We start from the raw sequence: 24,692 nt of genomic DNA on the forward strand, positions 1-24,692 counted from the left end.
CAAAGTTATGGACAGCTATGTGTTACAAAAGACAGATAAAAAAGTTTGTGATGATGGCATTTTGAGCATCCCTGCTGTATCTGTGTCAGGTTATCTCCCACTGCGCTAAAGATCCTCTGCCACGGTTATCCTCTCCTCCTCTCTCCACGACTACTCACAGCTCCGCGCGCCACGTCCGTTTATAGGTTCCACGTGAACGCGCAGAGCTCAGTCGCGTCGTCGACGCTCATCTCCTCACCAGCCAGATTATTGGACCAGAGCAAATTCACACTCTGATAGATCCAGCCACATCAAAGTCTCCCGGCACGTCTGTCAGGTGTGAATGTGAATATGCTTTGACATGACACCGGCAGCTTCAAGATAATCATGTTTGTGCTGTACCGCTTTTAAAAGGGAGCTTTGGAGACGTGGAAACAACGGTGCGCGTAAAATATGCAGAGGTGTGGAGAGGGCTGCTGCACGCGCTGAATCCTGACTGTACATAAAATGTTCACAATCTGCGCATCTATTGAGGGGAGGACTCGAGGACATAACATGAAAACACAATGAGCCATACTGGAGGCTTGCGCTAAAGAGCAACCTCTGATTTTTATAGAATAAAGCTATATTTAATTTTATAACCTTTTAAAGGAGAAAATTAACGAGGTCAGAAGAGTCTCTGCCAGGTTTTAACTACACTACGAAAATAAACGTGATAAAATAAACTGTTCTGGTTAGGAGAACACGTTGAATTAAATTATGAATATAAAAACTCTGGGAAAGCTGGCTCAGTGCCCCCACAAGTACACAAAAAATCCCCAAACTCTTCCTCCTCTTCCATTTATTACTAACAAGAAGAAACAACTTAGCTGTTAATAATAAACAATAAGAGATTACATTAGTGGAAATTTTGCAAATTTCGTCTTGTTTTTGTTTTTGCAAAGCATCTGGGATGGCTTTTGTCTTTTCTTATTTTCTTGCTCTAATGGTCTCTGTACACAGCTCACCGCACCTTTTTCCTTGTTTGATGTTTTGTATGTTAAAAACAACAACAACAAATAAATTCTACATTTTCCAACAATTCCTATGTCACTTCTAGGAAGATCTGTGACTGATAATATTCTTCTTTTACCACATGATTTGATGCAAAATCAAAGCTGCGAAATCAAAGCAATTTCTTTCCTTTGGCATCAGCAGAAAAGTTATGTGCCACCTTTTGAAGCTGATGTCATATGTTTCGACAGGGAAGCCCAGGTAGCATTTGGAATAAAGGCAGTTTAAAAATAAGCAGAGTTTTCCACAGTGTAAAAAATAAAACCGGTGTATGTTACATCAAGGGTTTTGGAGTCACTCTCCTTGACTGCAAGTAATGCCTTCCTCCAAGTTTTTGAACAAATTAAAAAGACATGACTGGATGAGAAAAAAATAAATCTGCACTGTTTTAATCCGTTGTGACCCAGTTCTTGACATTTTAACAACCCCTAAACCTCAAAATGTGCAAGTGCTGACAGTATGCCTGGTTTAATGTTCTAAGCATTCAAATCTGTGAGGTAAAGTCTGCACAGGCTGCTTAATAAGCGCCTGATATTTCACAGGTTGCATACCAAAACACTTTTCATCTGCTCCAATGTATTATGCAGCTGTGAAGGACATCGAACATTAACACTCTGATCAGTATGTGGAACTGAGAAGGCTGATGGAAAGTAGCCTAATTGGCATATCAGTAAATACAATTTGGTCCCTTTTGTGTATTGAAAACCTGGTTCTATTATCATAGATGGAGCCATCTCTCAGGTTCTTTAGGCTCGCAAAGTTACTTCAGCAGATTCTGCACATTGAAATATGAATGAACTGCTTCATTCATTCAGAATGAGCCTTCCATTGTACCCAGTACTGTTTGAATACTGCATACTCTTAGCATACTGCTATTTACACAAACCTGGTACTCACAAAATTAGCAACTTGAGAAACAGCACCAGCGATGCTCATGTCACTTATGCTGTGAAGTGAGGCGAAATTGCATTCTCAAAGCATTATGGGCTGCAGGAGCAATGTGAGACACTTCAGGGTGAAACTTTATGTAAATTAGACTAAAAAAATAGGATAATAGGACCAAGATTACGGTACCCTTAAAGTGATACCAAGAGAGTACATCATCGATGTTAGCCACTGCTGCCAACACATTTCATCCCAGATCCCATCTTAAGGATGGCCCTATGATTATGTCAACAAATGCACATGGTGGGATGACGAAGCACATGATTTTGTTTAAACAACATGAGCGCTTGGCAACCAAGTCAGGCCGTCAACAAAAGCACATGCTAGCATGGATGGTTCAGATTGGGTATAAGAGGTACATGGAAAGGACCCATTCACTACCCGTCCAGCCCATTCTACAGGCATACTTGCACTTCTTACACTACGTCATTACTGGCAGCGTTTTTTAACCTGATGCCATCCCTCCGTGTTTCTTGTACACACAACCAGTTCTGTCCTGACACATTCTCAAGTGATCACGTAGACTTGTCAGGGGCCTTTCGGTGTCACACACTTATGCTGAAAGCACTAACAAAGCAGAGGTATTTCATTAGTCATCCGCTGGTGTACAAAAGCAATGCGACCAGTTTGTCTGGCCACATTCTCAGCTGACGCCATCCAGCAGCATTCCATGTGGACGTGGAAAGGTGCCTTTTGGTGTCACGCTGCAAGCACTGACGAAGCAGAGGTATTCGACGAGTTAAGAATGAGAATGGACTGCTGCTGCTGTGTTAGTGCCAATTACGGCAGCAACAGAGAGTTTGCTGATTCGGGAGCTGGGACAGTCTGACACCCGGCGCAAAAAGGAGCAAATGCAGGAATCATTTGACTATAGAAGTGATAGACATGATAGATACTTTTTTGTTCCCATGGGGAACTTGGTTTGCAGCATATCATAAAGGCATTTTAGCACAAAAACAGAGTCACCATACACATACTCAAAAAGTTATCAGGAGACATACATAAGGATAACATAGATACTCATTCATATGCTCATTCAAGTATTAGGTGGTGGGGAACAGATCAGACCAGCTGGACATCTTTTGAGACCCGGAAAAAGTGGCTACAGTGTCTTGTTAATGAGAGAACAAGTTGACACACCTACTGTGAGAAACTGACAAATGGCAAGTTGTTGGCTTCAAGCAGGCCTTTGCAATAACACTCTTCATAATCTTAACGAGGGCAAACCTGATGATTACACTCTCTGCAGTGGCAGAACCTCTGTAATAATTGTTATTACTATTATCAATAACACTTTCATGCATAAATTATGACCACTTCAGTTAAAATGTTTTTCTTGAGTGTTTCTATTTCTCTTAAGGCATTAAAAATTGGGGTTTTTTTTGGAAATAGAAAACAAAATATGAAATATAAAAGGAGTTTTTCCACATGTGCATTCAAGGGATGTTTGAGTTTTCAATTGAAAAAATATAAAGCAATGGATAAAATAATATACTTTGTCAAAACTATTAAAGAAAGTGCAATTAAAGTTGAATCTTTCCTCTGTTGCTGTGGTGCAACCAGAGTAGGAGGGATAGTGTCACACCTAAAGAGAAGATGGAGACCACAGTTAACTGTCTTAGTTGTTGTGTGGCTCTTTTACTTGCTGAAAGGAAGTGGATATGAGGTAACAGTATAGCCTTATTTCCACTGCACCAAAACAATACTAACATCCACTAACATTTGGCTTTTTAATGCAATGCGAGTGCGTACAATCAGCATTCACACTGACAGAGATTTTTTGGTGGAGCTAGATTTAGGTAAGTACCAGCCCCCTAAGAGGCCTCGAGGTCAGAAACTGGAACCACACAACTCCATTTTTTGTCTCGATCTCAGTAGATTTAATGTCTCTTCTTAGGGATGTGCGGGGTGAGCACACTCGTTTGTTTAATTTTAGGGACCAATCTCTCACTCATGGATATATGCAAAATAATTTGGGAACATGTATATCTTCCTAGGGAGGACTGTTGTGGTTAAGTACCAGCCTGAGACAAAGACACCTTCAGAATCTCTGTGCGGCATAATCTGTGCCACACTCTGCATCTTCAACTGTGATTCTCCTCAACTGAGTCCTTATTAAGTACTGTGTGTAATTCATTGAAGTCTCCTGATTTCTTCTTCAGTCATGGAATCACCAGCTCACACCATTTTTTCCTCATCACACGCACTAAATTACTCTGCAGTAGACACAAGTGTTTATCGCCTCTGGCCCCAAACGGCATTCATGGAAACACAACACCCGCGGGAATGCACTAATTTTAGCTTCTTAGCAGCGAGATGTCCATGCTGCTCTCTTATGTCTACCTTTTCTCCTGCCTGTCTTTCACATTGAATGGATACACTAAACACACACACACACACACACACAAAAAGGCATATTTGTCTGCTGCAGAGCTGTGTACACAGCTTTGCTTTACTAGCAATAGGAAAGCATTGTGTAGCTTATTTTTTGGGTTTACCCATGTTTGAAAAGCCCATGTGCATGCACTAATTTTGGTGGAAAGGGGGTATATGACTATACAGCCATTTCATGGGGGATGTTGGAGATAGATCATGCAAATCTGAAAGATGTGAAAGAGAACACATAGCAGCATATGTATGACTCAAGCTTTTCCGGTTTACTACCGATGTAATTTCAGTGACCGCTGTCCAACTGACCCACAAGACAAGGATGTGCCTTCGACTGTTCGTTCCTCTTCCATGCCTGTAGCAGTACAAAAAAATGAGAGAATAGTTAGATGGATGTGTTTTGATGTGCATTTGCATGGAGCACCGACTGTCTCTTTGAATGAATGAGCAGTTTCCTATCTTCTCCCAGCGAGGGCCAGAGAAAATATCCACTGCATACTGACATATTTTTGATGGAATAAAAATTTCACAGTGGAGCATTTGACTACCAGTTCACAGAGCTGGCCTCAGGCTCACAGTCAGGATCACCTTGAGAACGATTAGTATTCTATCGGGAAACAACAATTTCAGATCATCTGTTTGGCTAATATTTGGTGTTGGGCTGACTCTGGGGACACATTTCTCCTGTCAAACATTCATCTGTGATCAGAAATCTCCTCATTAAAGCAGAATGCTTTAAGGGAGATTTATGTGCATGTTTTTTAAAACTACCAACAATTCTGATCCACAAGTAAACTCTTTTGTTTGCATCCTTCGTTCAGAAGTGCATAGGTAAGATTTGTTTTATAATGTATATCCCATTTAATAATTTAAGTGAAAAACATGATAATCAGTTCACATGCAAATGGCATATTATTATTGGCATATATTTTTTGCTTGTCAGTAAGATTCTTGGCATATTTCTGCTACTGTAACATCCATCTTTAGAAAGATCACTGACACTTGTACTTTTAGCATGTGTAAACACTGATATGAACAATGTGTCACACAGTAGTTTATGGAGCTTTTTTAGGTTCAGTCTTAGTGCCAAGTGAGGCCAATAGTGGTGACACAGTGCCCTGTTACAGAGACATTCATTTGTTTGCACTGTGAGTGCACTGTTTGTGTATTTGTGTGTTGACTTACCCTCACTACCCACTACACTTCTGTCCAAATGCCTCTTTATCATGCTGCTTCTGAGATGACTGGACTGAGGTATAGTCGACTTTGTTTGTAATGATTGCTTGCCCACAGCAAAGCTATGTTCATTATTTGTGTGGTCTACTTTACAGATAATCTCTAAATAGGCAATAACAGCCCTTTCTCATTCTGAACTCATAAAATACCATTCCTTTGAAAGTGCTTGTGGAGTATGATTGCAACACCATAAGCCCCCTTTCACACGAAAAGCTGCTGGATGGCATTATTATACTCCAATGGATGGCCAGATGGCACCTGAAATGTCACTTGAGAACATAGCTGAGCGGAAGCTGTTGCATCTACATGAAATGCAGCAGGATGGCGTCAGGTTAAAATGTTGTCAGTAACGACATGTTAAAAGGAGCCCAAGGGTGTCTATAGGGTGGGCCGGAGGGGTGGATAGGTCCAACAAACACAAGACTTTCATGCAGGAGTCTGTTCTTCAATTGTTTTGTTTTTGTTTTGGTTTTTTTTTTCTCCATCCTACCATGTGCCTCCTTCCCCTAATCTTAACCATCTGTGCCTTTGTTGCCTAATCCTAACCAACCATGACAGTTTGTGTGTTTTTTGACATCCCAGCATTGTTTGCCATGTGCTGTTGTTGCATAACATAAGCACATGCAGCGTCATCCCAACATGTGCTTGTGTTGACATCACATAGCAGCATCCCAGAACATGAAAAGTAGATACAGAAAGATACCTAACACATAGTCTGTAGACATGCAAGTCCCCTGCAAAGTGGCATTATGTGTTGACTTGGGATGAGAATGTGTTGGCAAAGAAGCCCACAGAAATTGGTTTATTTGACATTATGATAAGTTAGAACTGAAGAACCAGAATGTTACAGCTATGGCACAGAGTAAAACAAAAACGAAAAACAAATAATTAAAAAATTCTGCATGTATTTGCATGTCACTGACACATTCAAATCCTGTGATGAAATGGGAACTTTAAAACAAATTTGTAGTTGCAGGTAGTATTTATGAACTTTTGACATGTTGATGCAAATCTGTCTGCAGGAGTTACACTCGTTAATTTTACCAACCAGCAAAAATATTTACTATTCAGGATCCAAAAATGATTTAAAATGCTTCCTATTTACAGCCAGGTGCTGGCTCTGCTGACATTTTTACAGTACTAACCTTGCCTGCACCTCTGACACACTGATTAGAGGCCGGAGAAATTGAAGTGACTTCCCGTCATCTTCAGACAGTCTGTGCCTTCAGAATTTATTATGATTTCCTCAATCCAAGCCTGCTACAGCAGCTAACTCTTGGGGTATTCAGGCTACAAGTCATGCCTTGTTAAAAATGTGCTGTCAGAGATGATTTTAGCTTTTTCAACAAAACATGGACAACAAAACAGCTGCACCAACTAAACTCTCCAAAAATGTTACAATGCTGATGATACTGCTTGCACAAATGCTGTTGAGGCATTTGTGATTTTCTTCTAACAATTTAGCAATGGCTGTGTTTTTTTGGTTCACCTTTGAATGCTTGTTCTTACTCAAAGTTCATTTGTCAGGCCATCAAGTTAAAACTGAAAGCCTGTCTTACCAAGGCCAGCCTGTTTTCACAGCTTACAAAACTGCATTAATTTTAACCAACTAACAAGAGAGAATAGTTGTTGTACTGTTTGCAGCACAGCTTCTTAATTTTATTTTTATTGATTTTAGGTGAAGATCTGGCTTGTGCAAAACTGTTCAATTCCCTTTTCATTCAGGCTACATGCATCTACTTGTAAATAAATCATCACATAGAAAGCGCACAAATTAATAAGTCACATAAAGACGTGCATAAAGCAATAAACACATGCACAATGTTTTTTTGAAGTCAAATTTAAGTCTTATTTGAGGTCATAGGCGTAGTAGTAGTTGTAATATTGTGCATTTAATAATAATGTGCATTTTTCCTCCGCAATTAAAAACATTGAAGTAGCAGAAGACTTTTGTTTTTGACAAAATAAAATACATTTACAAGCAGAAAATGCAAAAAGGGGTGCACAAACATCCCATGCTCAAAGTTTTCTGATTCAGGAAAGGATCCAAGAAAGACTGAACTGAAAACCAGGACTTAAAGACAAATTTGTCTGGTGAGGGGTTGAAGTGCAGGTGGGGAAAAGGACTGAGAGGCTTGGGTGAGGGGAATAAGGTGATTAGGCGGCAAGCTGATTTCCTGGGAAAAACTCTTGAGAAGGGAAGGACTAATGAGGCTGATGCAGGGCAGGTGTGTAGATGGGCAAATGAGGGAAATGAAGAGGCAGCAGAGGAACAGAGAAGAAGGAGGAGAACACAGTCAACAGAAACCCCCCAAATAACAAGAAAACACCATCTTTTTAATAATAAACCGGGATAAAACAAAGTCCAACTATAGATGTGTCCAAAACATTATAGTCATAAAGAGAAAACACACTGAAAAAAGTGATTAAAGTCTATGAATCTGGAGTTATGCCATAGTATAACCAATTATAATAAGTAACTTTAAGCCTTAATCAAATGTAAACAGATGAGTTTTTTAAAAATTCACCCCTGTACAGTTGTCATGACAAAAAAAATAGCTTTAGAGACAGCAAGTGACTTTCTTTTGGTTCCAACCTTAAGTGGGCAGTCGATGAACTGCAGTTTTTAACACGTTGGTTTAATTATTTAGTCCGAGAGGTTGCTGCTTGTCTTGGGCTGATCTACTTCTGTGTTTGAAAACTGCACCATTGACCCCAACATTTAATTCATATTTTAATGAAAATTTGTAACTCACACAATGAATCAATGCCAAATCATTATGTGCAAAGATATTAAGTTACCACCACAAACTGATGGCATCTGTGGTGTAACTCATTCCCTTATCCGTGTAGAGCTGCATGGATGTTTTATGTCTGCATATTTAATCAACTGTGATTCACAAATTAGTCATATTAAGTGATACAGATAATGCTAACTATATGTATGAATGTATTAGAGGCACACTTTCTATGATGAATTACATGTATAGACTATTAGTGTCAGACTAACCAGTCAATGTAATTCACAGAGGACTTCATTATCAGACAGTTAATGTATGCCAAGGCAATGTCACTGATAATTTCCTGTGCTGATATGTGCTGTGGTTTGAGTGTCAGGGAGGTCGTCCATGGCTGATATCTGGACAGCTTTCAGTGTATAGTAAAAATGGAAATAAATGGCATTACGAGACTGCAGCAAAATGTGTAGCAATTTCTACCAGCTCTAAATTACAAAGGTTAATCTGATTCATTAATAAAAATTAGCTAATTTGAAAGCAAATAGGGTGACTGTGGTTGTCTACTTATAAGAAGGTTGATGGTTCGATCCCTGACAGTCAGTATGTCAAAGTGTCCTTGGGAAAGACAATGCACCCCAAATGCGTGCATGAGAATATTTAACTCATAAGCAGGTGGCACCTTGTATGGTAGCCTCGGCCACCAGTGTATGAATGCAGGCTGTTTTCATGCACTGTTTGCTTATATACAAATGAAAAGTAACTCACCACAATTTGCATAACCCACATAGTTGGAAAGACTGAAAACATGTGATGCAATTTGCTAACGGAGAGTAAGGAAGGAAGCAGTCCATGTAGGGACTTGATGCAGGTTGGGGTGTTGAACAAATCAAACAAACGCAGGACTTTCCCCCAGAAGTTGGGTGTTTGACACTGTGTGAAACCAAGAGAAATTTGGGTTGCTTTAACTTATATCTAACCCCCTAACCCTTAACCTCTAAGTCCTGGAACAAACTGCATGTGTTAGTGGCACGTATGTGGCCCCATGAAACAGGTTAGAGCAGCCACACTGCTGGCCTGAGCAGTGCTACTCAGGCGTGGCACGGTTGCTGCTCAGCTGCGGCACATCTAGAGCTTTAGAGACTTACCGATTTTTTACTGATTTTGCGTTAAATACATAAAATTATTCATGGGGTTCTAATTTGCTAGATATCGTATGAACTGTTGTATGAGGATACATTGATGAATGTGTGTCAATGGGTACATGGTGGTCAGGTTGTGCTGTAAGTGGTCACTAAGACTGGAAAATGCTAATTAAGTGAGGCCGTTCTTATAAACTGTTTTCATGTTTTCCTACAAAAAGTAATATATTCACACATCCCATATAAACATAAGCCAGTAAATTGTGGATAAACCACAAAATTTGGAGGGAGCCAACTAGTAAGTGCTCCTGAACAACCTTGTAAGGAGGCAGGTTGGGGTGGTGAATAGGTCACAAAACCACAGGACTTTCCCACAGAGACATGAGCACAGAACCATCTAAACTATGAGTGAACTTTGAGTCAAATTTAAGGTATGCCCTCACCATGTGTATTTTCCTAAACCCAACCACAGAAACTTTAATTGCCTAAATCTAACCTCTGTAACTTTACACTAATAACTTAACGTTACATCAAGGACTTAACGTCATTCACGGGGAACTCATTTTGTAGTTTATTATACAAAATGTTCTGTTAAGATAAGCTGATTAAATGCAGCCCATTTTCCATTCTAAAGCGAGACTTGAGTAAAACTACAGATATCTTAATAGACAATGACTTTGGTAGAAGCCCCTTATTACTTGAGTAAAAGTCTTGTAATTTAGTGTGTTTGGCACCATGTCTGATATCTGCTGTACCTAAATATCAAAAGTAATTTTATGATATTAAATCTACTCATGTATTGAAAGCAAAAGTACAATTAAATGCAGTTAATAAAAAAGGATTTTTGAGAATTCTGATGTTTATCTCTTGTCCTTCACCTTAACACTGGAGCATACATTACACCTGAAGAAAAACAAGGTCGTCTTCACAAGATTTAAGAAAACCCTTGACCTTTAAGAATGACACAATGCAGTGGAGCAGTCACCATGAAATTACGCAAATCTTTATCTCCTTGAATCATTCTCCGCCCTCTCTGCCACGGGACTACACTCTCTGCCTCCATCAGGAAGTCGGTCTCATCAAGTGGAATTCTACTTGTGTTGCAAGCATGTCCTCTGATCTCACATGCAGCCCGGGTTGGACTGGAAATCAAAACTTAAGCACGGCTCTGAGAGCACTTATTTGCACTTGCATGATTAACCCTTGATCTAACTTGCAAGCCAGGACCACTGATTCACCAAACCTTCTGATTTTATTTTGTAGAATGAAGATGCTTTTGGAAAAGTATTAGAGTAAGCCTTATACACTCTACTGTTGCCTCACAGCAAGAGGGTCACTGGTTCGAAACCCAGTTGGAACAGGGTTCGGTCCGAGCGGGGACCCTTCTGTGCGGAGTTTGCATGTTCTCCCCGTGTCTGCGTGGGTTCTCTCCGGGGTCTCCGGCTTCCTCCCACAGTCCAAAGACATGCAGCTCAGGTTGATTGGTGACTCTAAATTACCCTTAGGTGTGGCTGTGAGTGTGACTGGTTGTCTGTCTATATGTGTCGGCCCTGCGATAGTCTGGCGACCTGTCCAGGGTGTACCCCTCCTTTCGCCCGATGACAGCTGGGATTGGCTCCAGCCCCCCGCGACCCTTAAGAGGACAAGCGGTTACAGAAAATGACTGACTGACTGACTTATACACTTTATTTTGGAAATGCAGTTAAGTAAGTGAAAGCTGAATGAAATATAAAAACACAAGAAAAGTACAGATAACCTCACAAAATATCTAACTACTGTAATCAAGAGTACACGGCTAAATGCACTGTACTGTGCTAGGTAGAGACAGCCTGTGCACATACAAAAAATCTTTTAATATTTTATTTTTAGTGGGGGAAAAAACTCCCTCATTAGTCTGACACAGTTTTCAAATGGCTGCTGCTGCAGCTGACAAGCACATCACACTATGTCTTCAAAAAAGTGACAAATGTATGTAGTTAGGTGTTTTAATTCCTTCTTTCTTTCTTTGAACTTGGAAAAACAATTTTGTTAATGAGAAAGTTTAAATGTGCTCAGGAATCTTTCACCGAACAGACTAAGCTCATCTGGGTCAGCTTGAAAGGGAAAGCTCATTTGCTGATGAAAAAAAGATGAGGGCTCTTTTTGATGGACACTCTTCTCATCTGTCCTTTATGTCCAACAAACATAGAGGGAGCCAGTTTATGTGTCGAGGCCCCCGCTGCTCCATAAGGATTTGCCTAATCAAAGAGATGGGTTAAAGCTCTGATTAGAAATGCTGGTGGTCAAGTAACTTTCACCCTGATTAGAGAAGAAAAAAAAAAAAAGAGATTCGGGAAAAAGAAGGGGGCAGATGGAGGTCAGGGACAGAGAGACGATGACTAAAACAGCTCACACATCATCAGTGTTTATCTATAATACAATATAACTAACATTAAAGACATTAATTTAACACTGAGATTCAAATTATTGATGTTATTGTTTACTTTAAAGTATACTTCATGGAATCCACAATCTTATTCTCTGTAGACAGTTGATACTTCTGCAAAAACTGACACAATGCTAACAAATGATGGGATTTGCAGTAATTAGAGGAATTAAACTCTTTGGCAACATTACACAGTCCTTCTGTGATCTTCTGTTATGCAACATAGGCAGTAGCCTAGGGCACCACCCAGAGGTTGATTGATTTATTTATTTTTTAAAGGAGGTGGGGGTGTAGAGGAGGCTTGCCAAGTGCACTTATTGTGCTAGGTCTAACACTAATCGCACATTAAAGAAATACAAGGATTCAATGTCCAGAATAATTCATGTTACAAGCAGAAGTTTGATTTTATTTCCTATTAAACCACAAAGTGTTGCATCTAAAACTCTGTTTAAGGCTAAGGTAGGCCTTTGCACGAGACAAACTAGCTCATAAACATTCCTACAGTTGCACTCAAATGTACACACAACAAAAAAGGAGCTTGAGAGAGAAGTTGGAAGAGGATACTTCTGATTTAGCATTAAGTTAAGTATTTATAATAGGGATAAAATTATTTTATTGTGTATCATGTAGCTCTTGTCTTTCAAAAACTTTATTGACCGAATGAATCAAATTCTGAGAGGGAAATGATTCATTTTGGAGGGTATTGTGAATCTCAAAAACAGAATAAATGTATCCACTGATTTAGAGACGACTCATTTATAATGTAAGTACAGGACCCATTGCATCACGTGACATACTTGGAAGTTGTAATTCCACTGTTTGGCCACTACAAAAATTCAAAACCCTGTGCACTCTACCTGGCACAAATTAGATTGTACTTCGTCATTTTTTAATGGCCAAAATACACACAAAGAGTAAAGTGAAGGGGGCGAACCCCCTTCTGTCGCTCGCTCTCTGTCTCAGTTTTCAATTCAGTTAAATTCAAAGTGCTTCAGTAAGCTGCAAGAACAAAGTTGCCAAAGCACCAAAATACAACCACAATAGACATACAGACAATCATCAATCAATTAAACAAAAAAAAAGGAAAAAAAAAAGTTTTCAAGAGCTGCACAACTGAATCGTTTTATCCAGCATTACAGTAAACATGGTTCCCCTGATCATGCAGATAGTTTCACAAACAGCAGCTGAACTTTTTTGGCTTCGTGCTCCACTGAGCAAATTTCATAGAAAAGCTACCAATGCTCAATGAAATTTTCTTTTTACATCCATGGGAAAAATTTGCCAACCCCGCATCACCTCTTCTACCAGTGGGGGTGTTTAGTAGTCCAGTGCAGTGCATTCTGGTAGTTGTAGGTTTTCTACCTCTTTAACTAGCAGTCGCCACAACCCATTTTTCTCTGTGTTCTCTGGTCAATGCAGCACCAATCTTAAATGTATTGGCGTCTTTCTACTACATAGACAGCCGAGTTTTATGAAAAGACCATCTTTCTACAGTGACATGCTTCTTTATAAACCTTTTCATTATTTAAAAAATGAAACTGCAGAATTTTGAAATGTTTAGTCTCCAATATTTATAAAGTCTTTCAGTTTCTGTGTGAATTTCTTTTAATGGTGGTTTATTCGTGGTTTTGTTCTGTTCAGTCAAAAAGTGACCAGCCAGTCTTCCAGTGGCTTATTTCATCACAGAACTGAATGTCCAGTCCTCCCTTGAAGTGAACACGAGCTAACCACAGAAAATGTCAACCTGAACATGTCAGACCTTTAGATTAAATTCTGGCCCAAGTGGCAGCGAGGATAAGAACACTTTCATCTCATCACTGTGCGGTCTGCACTGACAGCTCAGGCAGGATGAGGGCAGCGACTTCAGCCTGTCTTCAACAAGTAAATACATCAACATGTCAATTATTGGGCAACAAGTTGGAGTCATGCGATAAAAGGTCATCTGTCCCACCTTTGGCCCAGTTTTCTGTCTCCCTCTTCATTGACATGAAATCCTGGCTACTGTTCTCGCCCTTTGAGAGATGGCTTGTCTAGACACTGGATCATATCATCCTCAAGGGAGATATTGCACCGTGTGCTTTGCTTTTTAATGAATAAAAAAAATTGACAGAGAAAATGAACCCAGTATTTTGAACCCCCGATCTGGTTGTGACCAGGTTAGGGTTTTTTTCTTTTAATTTTTTTTTTTTTTTTAATTTGAGGCAGTTTTATCCCAGAATTAATCGAAATAGTTCTAATCAATTCTTCAATGAAGATACACTTTTAAAATCCTTTCAATATTTTGCAAATTGTCCATCGAAATCAAAACTGTACAGTTCATCACAGCTCTATTTGCCTAGTTTTTGACAGTGTCAGACACACTAATTTACAATGGCATTTCATCAAAGGATAACACAATTCATCTTGACAGGCAATTTTGGTATAAGATTCAAATCCATAGACTGATATAAAACAGTATCACAAATAAGGAAAAGGCATAAAGACTGACAATATATAAGAAAGGCTAAACAAGGAATGATTACAACCTAATTCCCCTGTCTGTGTAAACAGCAGTGCCAGATAAATTCCCTGCTCTATTTTCAGGAGTAGGAAGATTTGAGGAATACATGAAGGGATAATTTATTCATTTCTTTTACATGTCATCAGCATGTGGTCGCAGCCTGGCAGAACGCTGGGGATCCAAGGTCAAAGTAGCTATGTGACCAGTAATTGGGTCTACATGGAAATGACCCGTTCTCTCTTCCTGACTGCTGTTCAGAGATGTTGTCTCCAAACTGGACTGGTCTCGGTTCACTCCCAGCTTTCCCATCATAACAGTAATATCTTGCAATCCCTTTGATTCATCCTCGGCAGAGAATGGGGATTCAATGACATGCAGCACACGGGAAGCCTGTAGGTTTTGCAGGGACCGTGACTGGACTGTGTGAGAAGAAGACATAGAGGGAAGATAAACAAGTTCAAGCCTCAGTGGACACACAGCTTTGCTTGTTATCACCACGTTTTCCAAGCTGGCTCTGTAGAAAGCAAGTACTGTATGTGTCACTGTATCAGCCCTATCGCTAGGAAAAAATGTTTAGACTGTGAATTTCTGCAAACTACGAATATGTTGCAGATGCATCTTTTATACGTATCATATCACATTTCTAAAGTGACATTAGATATATATGCTGACTTTGTTATTAGGTGGTAGAGGGAATGATCATTGATGGCGTGCACCTAGGCGAGGCGCCTGTCAAACTGCAGACCCCTGATGGAAGACAACAAACAACAACACCAGATGTCTTTTAGTGACCTGCTGCTTGTTTCCATCAGTGTTTGTGGCATCGAACCTGGATGTTGTTAGCAGCACATCACAGCGTTTCCCAGCTGCATTTGAATTGCCGAACCTGGGTATTTTTAAGGGACACATTGCAGCATTTCTCAGCACAACCACCGAACCTAGGTGTTTTTCAACGACCTGTATCTGTGTTTACTAGCGTAAGTGGTTCCACTAAACCTGGGAGTATTTCATCAACACCTTGCAGTTTTTCATTGAGCCACCGAACTTACGCGTTTTTACCTGCACATCGCACATTTCCCAATGTCATTTGAAACATTGATTCTGCCTTTTTTTTACTGACACATTCCCAGAGGTATTTTAGCCAACCAACCTTTTTCACACACACAACATGGCCTTTTCCAGTGGCATTTTAGCCACTACACCAGGGTGTTTTTTCTGACATGTCATGCTGTTTGCCAGTGGCATTTGAGCCACCTAACCTCGGTGCATTTCACCATCTCCTCCCTGTTTTTCTGCCAGTTTTTGTGCCAACAAACATGGTAACTTTTCTTGTCATTAAGTGGGTTTTGTGCCTAAACCTAACCACACCTTCATCGCAGTGTTGTTTAAAAATGTAATGTTTCAACACATCTGCTACAAAATTATCTGTTGTTTGCAGAAAACTTCAGCACAAACTTTTGAAATACAGTTTTTTTCTGGTGATTGGGTTTAGTGTGCTTGCATGTCTGCGTGTTATGAGTACATCAAATCAAACCTAAAGACATTAAAAAATCTCTAAAAACTTGTGACATGGTATTTAGCACTCAGGAAAAATACAACATCAACTGCTTATTCGAAGCTGTCAAACAGCTTATGGTAACAAATTACACCTTTGTGCTCTGCAAATCCTGACCTTGCTTCATAATTAAAAATTAACATTTTGGGGGTTTGTGCCGATAAATCTATTGATAAAGTCATAATAAATGGAAATTCATCACAAGCTGTTGACAGAGCAATACATTAATAACCGTAATGATAATGCATGGCCTTGGTACTCTGTGCACTGGCTCTAATCTTTAAAGTTTTAAGTTGACAGCAAATCCTCAGACAGGTGCGAACTCTTCCAGCAGCGGGTAAGACTGCAGTTCTAACAAGCTCCTCAGATTTGACAGAGAGGTGCTGGATTAGTTGGCAGGCGGGCAAAAAATGGTGCTGAGGGTTACTCACTTCTGACTGGACTGAAGTCACCTTGGCTGACCTTGGTGTCAGAGAAGGACTTGAGGTTGGGGAACAGGATTAATGAGAAGGACAGCAGAAGCACCTATGAATGTGACATTACAAAAAAAAGCAGAGAAAGAAAGTTAGTCTGCAATTGTAAATCTGTGTTTTACCTTGTTGAACTTTTTTTATGGCTCATGGTTTCAAAATTTCCTTGGTGAATATGCAATGCTCTGAAGAAAATGTAATCATTTTCTTGCTTTACTTTTCTTGCGATGCAAAGAACTCTGTGACTGGTACCTCACTTTTATTCATAAGGAGTTAAAAGTTAAATTTTGTAAATTTTTTGACCACTTTCTTTTTTGTTGCCTTGGGTCTTGCACTTTATTCGATCGGCACGATCAAAGGCAATGAATGACTTTAGTTCAGACAGGGGAACAAGGTCTCTTTGTGTCCTTTGTGCTGTCTTGTCCATTGTGTACATACTATCTAGATTGGCCTTTCTCGATGGTGAATCCAGCAAAAATGCTTGTTGTCATGATGGTGATTCCTTTTTTCATTTCTTTTCTTTTTTTTTAAACAGTGAGTCATATGGATTGTCTGGGTTTGTTTATCTGCCTCACACACACACAGAAGATATTCATACCAGTACACATGTCCCAGTCTGTGCTGGCTTGTTGGATGTATTCATAACCATAGCCTGCAGCCTACGCAACTGTTCCATTAGTGACCTGCGAAGAGGATTGGGGAAAGAGAAAGGAGAAAGGAAAATATAAAAATGGAAAAGAGAGACACAAATAATTGGATTAAGGACTTGAATGAACAAGAAGGTGAGGTGAGATGCTGAGGGCAGTTTCTGAGTGGAAATAATGCCATAAGAACCACTGTCAGAAAATGGAAAGACAAGTCAAAATCTCTCACACGTTGCATTTCTCCAATTGGGACACTTTCCTCTGCAGCTCCTGGTTGTGTGCATTGCAGGCGGCCATCCTATAGAGGAGATGATACACAGGATCCACTTTGTATTACTGGCACATATTTTCCAAGGCATACATGCCATATGTCTTTGATTATTTTCACAGCTGTTCAGCACATGACTCTCAAAGCTCACATGTACCCTGCTCACAAATAAATTATATTTGCAATTATTGAAAATGTGGATGGATTACTCTATAAGGCTACCAGGCACAGGCCCAGGGGCCCGAAGTGTCAGCAGGAACCCTTAGCTTTAATTTGCAAATTGTCACAATAACACATGGCAACCAAGAAGAAGCTTAAAATGACCACAAAAAGACCACAAAGAGATGCAATGGAACTGCAAAGAGACACAAATTATATAAAAAAATGGGCAAAACAACCACAAAGAAACACAAAATTACAGCAATAAGACCCAAATTACTCAAATAAGACCCCAAAATTTCACCAGACACACAAAATTTCTCCAATAAGAAACTAAATTACCACAAAGCAATCCAAACGACTTCAAAAACACACAAAACAACTACAAGGGAACACAAAATAACCCCACAAAAAACAACAAAAAAAAAGAAACAAAAAACCCCACAAAATGATAACAATAACAAAGTAACAAAAAAGACCAAAGCAGACACAAAACTACCTCAAAATGACACAAAATTACCTCAATAAGACACAGAATTACTACAGAGACCCCCAAAACTACCAACACAACTTTGCAGAAACAACTACACAAGAAAACAAAAATGTCCTAGAGACATACAATTACCTTCGTAAGACATGAAGTGGCTACAAAACAACATCAAATAACCAAGGAAGACACAATTTTGTCAAAGACACACAAAATTACCCTAGTAAGACACAATCTTACTTCAAAGAGACAAAAAAACAACTACAAGGAAATACAAAACGACCAAACACAAATAGACTAAAGAAGACACAAAATGACATTGATGACTGATAAAATTGCCTCAGTAAGACACAAAATAACTACAAGGAGACACAAAATGACTTCAAAGTCAGGTTATGGGGCTCTTTGCATATCTGTGCCCGGGGACCCATTGTCTCATATTCTGCCCATGATAAAGCAAGTTTCAGGTTTCTGCTAGCTGATGTTATAAAAAAAAGTATTAGACACAGGTGTGAAATATGTGGAACAAATTAATGACTTGTTAGAGCCCAGAATCAAACCAGGGAGTCATGGTTTCATGGTGCAGCTGGCACATATGAGTTAAATAATGTAAATTAACTGTCCAAGGAGAGAATTTTTAGCTTGCCTTAGAAAATGGTTAGTTTATTGAATATGCTGAACATGTAAAACAATCATCATTTCTCTTGTATAAATTTTGTTATTACCTGCTCTCCAGCCCGTCAATATACTCCTTCTTCTTCTTCCTGCTCTCCTGAGCAGACTGCTTATTGCGAATCTTCCTGCGTATTTTCTTCAAAATCCTTTCTTCGTACTAAATTGACAGAGAAATGAGCGTTTTCCTTTTGAGCCCAATAGGAGCTAATCTCTGGGAGCTGATAATTGTTTTTATTGTTGAGGCATTGATAGCATTTTACCTTTGTAAGAGGTAGTTGGCTTGGCAGAGTTACCCCCTCCTTTGCTAAAAGCTTCTTCTCATCTTCATTGAGAATCAACTCTTGAATGGACTGTTGGGCTGGGTGTGGGGCCTGGTGGTGAGATACGAATACTAATATTTAAAACATCATCTCCGCTGTGTGATTAAATTTTTTTTCTGCTCCCACCTCCTTTTCCTCCCACCTCTCTTTCCTTAACACCTCACAGCAAGTAGTTAAATATGTGTGGACTATCACGCCACCTTCATCACTCCCATTTCATGGCTACCTCAAAGCAATTACGGTGTGTTGTATTCTACCACTCTCGCCTTCATCTTATTAAACTGGGCTGAGAAGATGGGATCAATAGTATCCAATATCAATACTGCACAGCTTCAAGTTTCAGAAGCACAACCACGTTATTCTGCTTGTGGCGCTCACTTGATAAAGTCCACTTTTAGGAATATTTTCTCTGGGTATTAAATGATTATGACAAATATTTAATATGGTGCAGCATGGGGCGGCACAGTGATTAGTGCCTCACAGCACGAAGGCTCTGGGTAAATGCTTGTCTAAGTCTGGGATGGTGCAGAATAAAACTTTCTCTCCAGATCTGGAAAAGGTCAAATCCCAAAAATTTAACTATGGGAGAGTTTAAGAAAAATGTCGACTTTGGCAAAAAAAATCAAACGGACAGGTCACCCCCAAATCAAGAATATGCAACACATTCTCATCCCAACTCGTCATACAGTGCGGCTCTGTCAGCGACCTTCTGTGTCTGCATGTGATGTTTAAGGCATCCTTATGCTCCAGTTGTTCACGCACCGAGATACTGTTACGGTGATATTAATAAATGCACATGGTGGGATGACGCAGGACAATCCTTATGTTTACACAACAGCACATGGCAACCAACACCGAGAGTCACGGATAGTTTGGTGTAGGCAAAGAGGTACACGTAATGTAAGGTGCACTTGTGCACCTTACATTACGTTGTTACCAGCAGCATTATTACCTGACGCTATCCTTCAGTGTTTCATGTGCACGCAATTGCTATCAATGGATATATCTGGTTTGTTTGTTGGTATGAATTGCAGAGTGTTGGAGATATCAGTGTAACGATAGCCTGCCAAGTGGCACTGGGTGAGCTTGCAGTAGATGCAAGTTCCTTCTGCGCAGTGATTCAGTTGGGGGGTGTAGTTTGGTAGAGAGAAAATAGTTCCTACATGAAACTGATCACAATAGGGTACGTAGATTATCTTGAGTAATCGGGTCATAAATTCTGAAAAGAACATAGACTGTATAAATAATGGACGTAGAGTATAAATAAGTGAGCATATTTGGTTGAGAGGCTGGAGTTGTGGAGAGGTGAGGGATGGATCTGACTGGAAGCTGAAGACACTATTGCCACACAGCTTGTTGATAAAAAATTAGTTATAGAGACCAAAGCTTTTTTTTGTTGTACCAGGCTGTTAACATGTTTATTTCTGTTGTAAAGTTGGGCATTTAAACATCCTGCCAGCCTCAAGTGGCCATTTGATGAACTGCATTTTTTGGCACTTTTGCATTGACCTTATTTTTCAGCCTCGGAGGTTGAGATTTTCAAATATCTTTACTGCTGTAAGCAAAACAAGCTGAGTGCCATCTAGTTCCATTATATTTAAGAGAAGAAATCTCTATGGCAAATATCTCCAACACTCAGCAACTCACATCAACACAGTCGAGACTGATAAATAGCACTACTAGTAAAAGGAAAAATATGTACTTTTTATTTTGGAGTGAACTATTTTTTTGCATTCCTCCTCTCCGTATCAGCAGACAAGCCTGTGGCTGAGAGGGTTTTGCATGCTGAAGAAACCATCCTGTTACCAGCAGTTTTAAAATAGTTCATTTGCACTTTCAAAAGGCCTCACCCCTGTCAGTGAGTGTATTCACCTCAACTGACTTTTTTACAAAATCCACATGCACGCACTGATTCACACAAAAGGTTAACAACAGACCCTGTTGACATCTAACTCTATCGACCTCTGCACCATCCCCACCGACAAACTCATCACAACCACGACACACTTACGGGCTCTGGTGTGCCAGATAGTAGCAGATCTTTGACAGTAAGCGGGAAGCCAGAGGACGTCTGCGGTCTGTGTACATCAGAATGAAAGTGTGTAATCCTCGTCCTGCCTGTTGGGAATCCGGGCTGCCAGCCATCTGCACCCACGCAAAACACACATGCAAACAGAGATCAATAAGACATGCTAGTGCCATTGTTTGGATTCTGTGATAAACAATAAAAGCATGAGAAATGACATTTGGAGCATGAATGTTATGCAAATATCAATTACTCTGTTTGCTCCTAATGTGCTTTTCATCAACAGCGACATCAGTGCCTTTGATAGTGTGTATACTCTTGAGTGCAGTAACAAATAATGTGTTTGATCTTACTTTATCTCCTGTGATACAGGAGATCCACGGCCCTGTTGTTCAGAACTAATCTTATTGGATTGGATCAAATCTTGAAAATGCTTTGTTCAAAAGAAAAAAAAAGGATTCTGAAACTGGATTAGATCACTTAATCCTTTTTTGGTTTTGATCTGGATCAAACCTTTTGTTTGTTTTGTTCAAAACCTTTTAGTAGGATTGGTATACCTTTGATCCAAAATATCAGGATTATCCTGATCTCAGCAGAAGGTGAATTCATCGTGGATTTCAGGAACAAAACTTTTAAAACTTTTAAATTGGTCATTCTCATTCCAACTCATCAAATACTACTGCTTTGCGGTTAAATATGATGCTCTAGGTAACCTCCTGTGTCAGTTTTGGATGTTCGGGGATGGCATGTCAATGTATGCATTACATTTCACAAAAAACGTACAGTTCCTGTCCGTCATATTGATATAGTTGTTTTTAAAATACACTTATAACAAAGGTAAAACTTCATTTTTAGGTTTAATTACATATGGCTTGTTTTGGCAACAAAAACACATGGTTAGATTTAGAAAACATTCACATGGGAAGCAAGCAGTGGGCTACCTGGTGAAAGTCCAGGGTTTGTTGGCCCCATCACCTCCCCTTCCAATCGCCTTATGGGTACTTTCAAGCCTTTTATATTACTGTTGTTGATGGCGGTGTTACAAACTGACACTGTCAGCTGCATATCACACCAGCACAGAAAGAGCCTTGGTGCGTCCATGTTCGACACCGACATCGACTGACAACGCAGCAATATTTGGCAAGCTGGGTTGTTGCCTGCTGCCTCTAAAAAGGACAGGTGCCTTTTGTGCTGGTGCCTGACGTCAACATCATCTGACAAGTTAGGAGTGAAAATGTGCTGGATATGTCGTCCCGTTTGGATCACCAGTTATCAGAATATGGTTATCTTGAAAGCTTATATCTGCACCAGAGATCCAATCCAATGTTGTTTTTGAAAAAGCAGCACGGCATCAAATAGATTAGCTGGTCCTGGATAGCCAAACATGGGATCTCAGAATTCAGATTATTTAAATCTGTAATTACATGTTTGAGAATTGGGCACAGGGATTCATATGGATAAATTATTGTTACTGTAATTTCACACTTTTTAAAAAATCTCTGCGCACAGTCATAACAAAATGAAATGATGATGTTATTTGTCGAACGAAAGTTAATGGCAAACAATTTTTATAATCGATTAACTAAAAAAAAAAAGCATGTTTCTATGCCAGTACACTGAGTGTGTTTTGGTTTTGGATTGTTGGTCAGAACAAGACATTTGACACCTTCTTGGACTATAACATATATTTTTCAAAATCTGCTGACATTTTACAGACTAAACAAAAAGTTAATTAAACAAGAAAACCACCTGCAGATTAATTGATAATGAAAATAATACTTATTTTCACCTCTAGATGTTATAAAGTGTCCTATTTTATATGTTTTTTTCTTGTTTGTGACTTACTGAGGTTGACATTGGCTTCAAGGGCTGCCTTGGTTTGTGGCATCATCCCAAAGTACTGAGTGTCCTCCGGGGGACTCTCGGGGCGCTGGGGGCTGTCCATCTGGTCTGAGGGAGGGTCCTCGCTGATCCCACTGTCACTGGGAGAAGGGGACCAGACAGGCGAGCCGGACACAGAATCATTTCCACTCAGGAGGGCATTGAGGAAGTCATTGTCTGCCTGTTCGGCCGGCTGCAGCATCTGCAGGGTGAAAACTCAGAGCTATCATTAGTCTGTCTCCATGAGAGATGACAACTGTTAAGAGATGGGACAATCTTTTAAAAAGTCACAGAGCATGTCAAGAAAGAAGACAAAGCAAACATCTATTTCTATCATGTATGAGCGACATTAGAGATACCACAGTCTCACGCACATTTGGGTCCTGGACTGGCCAGGTGTGATGGTTGCCATGGCGTCCCGTTTCCTCATGACGGAGAATCCCATAGTTTTGATCAAATAGCCAATCGAGCAGCTCAATGTCATCACAACCCTGAAATGAGATCATGACATTTATTGACAGCACACAGTACTATGACTTTTATGCTTTTAGAAGCAACGACAACAACAATATAAATGTTCCATATGCTGCCACTGCTGGGGACTACTTTTTACTGCCAACCATTCATCATGATCCTCCCTGAACGCACTGTACTGTACAATATGTTCCTGAAATCTGCCTAGATGTGTAACCAGGTTACAGTCATAATAATGTACTCTCAAAGCCATTCTAAATCAGATGTTTCTCTGTAGATTTAAGATTTTGACGTACAATTTTAATTTCAAGCCTGAACTTTGCTCTTGCCCCAGTAACCCATAACTGACAATGCAATATGAAGGAAAATATGTGGTCATTTACCTGATCTGGGTACTGCTCCATAGTTCCTAGCTTGGGTGGAAAACCAGAGAAGCCCCCAAGACAACAAAGATCAACGAAATACCCAATTTTTTTGTGGTGGAGTTGCTTTGTCTCTGTTCCTAAAGAGCCTCAGCTGTATCTCTCAGCTCTTCTTCTCAGGTCCAAAGTTCAAACTCCAACCCAACACACCCAGCCAACTAGCTTGCTTTGCTCCCATTGGCTAAGAGGAGATATAATCTGAGTGGTAGCCAAGAGTACACAAATAAGGAACTTCACAAGTTGGTCTATCTGGAGACGGAGGACACGGAGTCTCTGCTAAGATGTAAAAAACCACACGGGTCAAAGTCTGTTGTTTCTTTTCCTCTTATTTTTTGATAGCTTATTGACAGATGGATAGCTGTGACCTTTGGCATATATTTATATCACACTGGACACAAAATGGCCAGGGTCTAGACAGCAAAAGTCACACTGATTTTTAAAAATATTGTAGAATTAAAGTCTTGTTTTTACCGATTTGTAACAGCACTGTTCATGAAGCGTGCATGTGTCTCAAATTAGGTTAATATAATAAAAGATGAATTTTGGGTAGAGCAAATAAATAAATAAATACACCCACTTTGCTTATTGTGTTATGGAAATTATGTTTGTTAAGGGATCATTTATTTGCAAAATAAGTGGCACCAATAACAAGCAACCTGAGGCCTCTCAGAGCACTAATCACTCTCTAAGGTGGCTTTAAAACGTGAGTGTACTGCAAAGTAGAGGATGAAAACATAATTAGACAGAAACAATTTGCACCTTTTCTTTATAATCCGTGCAATTTGTTTTAGGGTCTAATTATTTTTTTCACCAAAGCTTCAAAAATCAGAGTGTACCTCAACAAGTACACAAAAAAATGAATTAATCACAGAAGACACCTGAATGCACAAAAACATCCATATTAGTAA

The 24,692-nt window shown here is 39.7% G+C and overlaps 1 protein-coding gene across 1 annotated transcript; it reads right to left on the reverse strand.

Moving 5' to 3' along the window:
* Positions 1 to 12,220: 12,220 nt before the first annotated feature.
* On the reverse strand, positions 12,221 to 23,874 carry creb3l3a (cAMP responsive element binding protein 3-like 3a). Its single transcript, XM_042483816.1, has 10 exons — positions 23,746 to 23,874; positions 23,263 to 23,379; positions 22,853 to 23,090; positions 20,993 to 21,126; positions 18,922 to 19,032; positions 18,712 to 18,818; positions 17,302 to 17,370; positions 17,027 to 17,111; positions 16,390 to 16,483; positions 12,221 to 14,822 (listed from the first exon to the last, which is right to left on the reverse strand). Exons 1-10 carry the CDS (start codon positions 23,764 to 23,766, stop codon positions 14,536 to 14,538), a joined length of 1,263 nt encoding a protein of 420 aa, XP_042339750.1. The 5' UTR covers positions 23,767 to 23,874; the 3' UTR covers positions 12,221 to 14,535.
* Positions 23,875 to 24,692: the final 818 nt, after the last annotated feature.

The sequence above is a fragment of the Plectropomus leopardus genome, chromosome 3 (assembly GCF_008729295.1).
Source record: "Plectropomus leopardus isolate mb chromosome 3, YSFRI_Pleo_2.0, whole genome shotgun sequence".
Lineage (NCBI taxonomy): Eukaryota > Metazoa > Chordata > Actinopteri > Perciformes > Serranidae > Plectropomus > Plectropomus leopardus.

What these genes read in the sequence shown, in the direction of transcription:
- creb3l3a (XM_042483816.1), bottom strand. Translation starts at nt 23,766, where the DNA reads ATGGAGCAGTACCCAGATCAG. An exon ending in TGGAGCAGTACCCAGATCAG is followed by an intron (nt 23,380 to 23,745) that starts GTAAATGACCAC and finishes ATCTCATTTCAG; the next exon opens with GGTTGTGATGACATTGAGCT. An exon ending in CAATTGGAGAAATGCAACGT is followed by an intron (nt 17,112 to 17,301) that starts GTGAGAGATTTT and finishes TCCTCTTCGCAG; the next exon opens with GTCACTAATGGAACAGTTGC.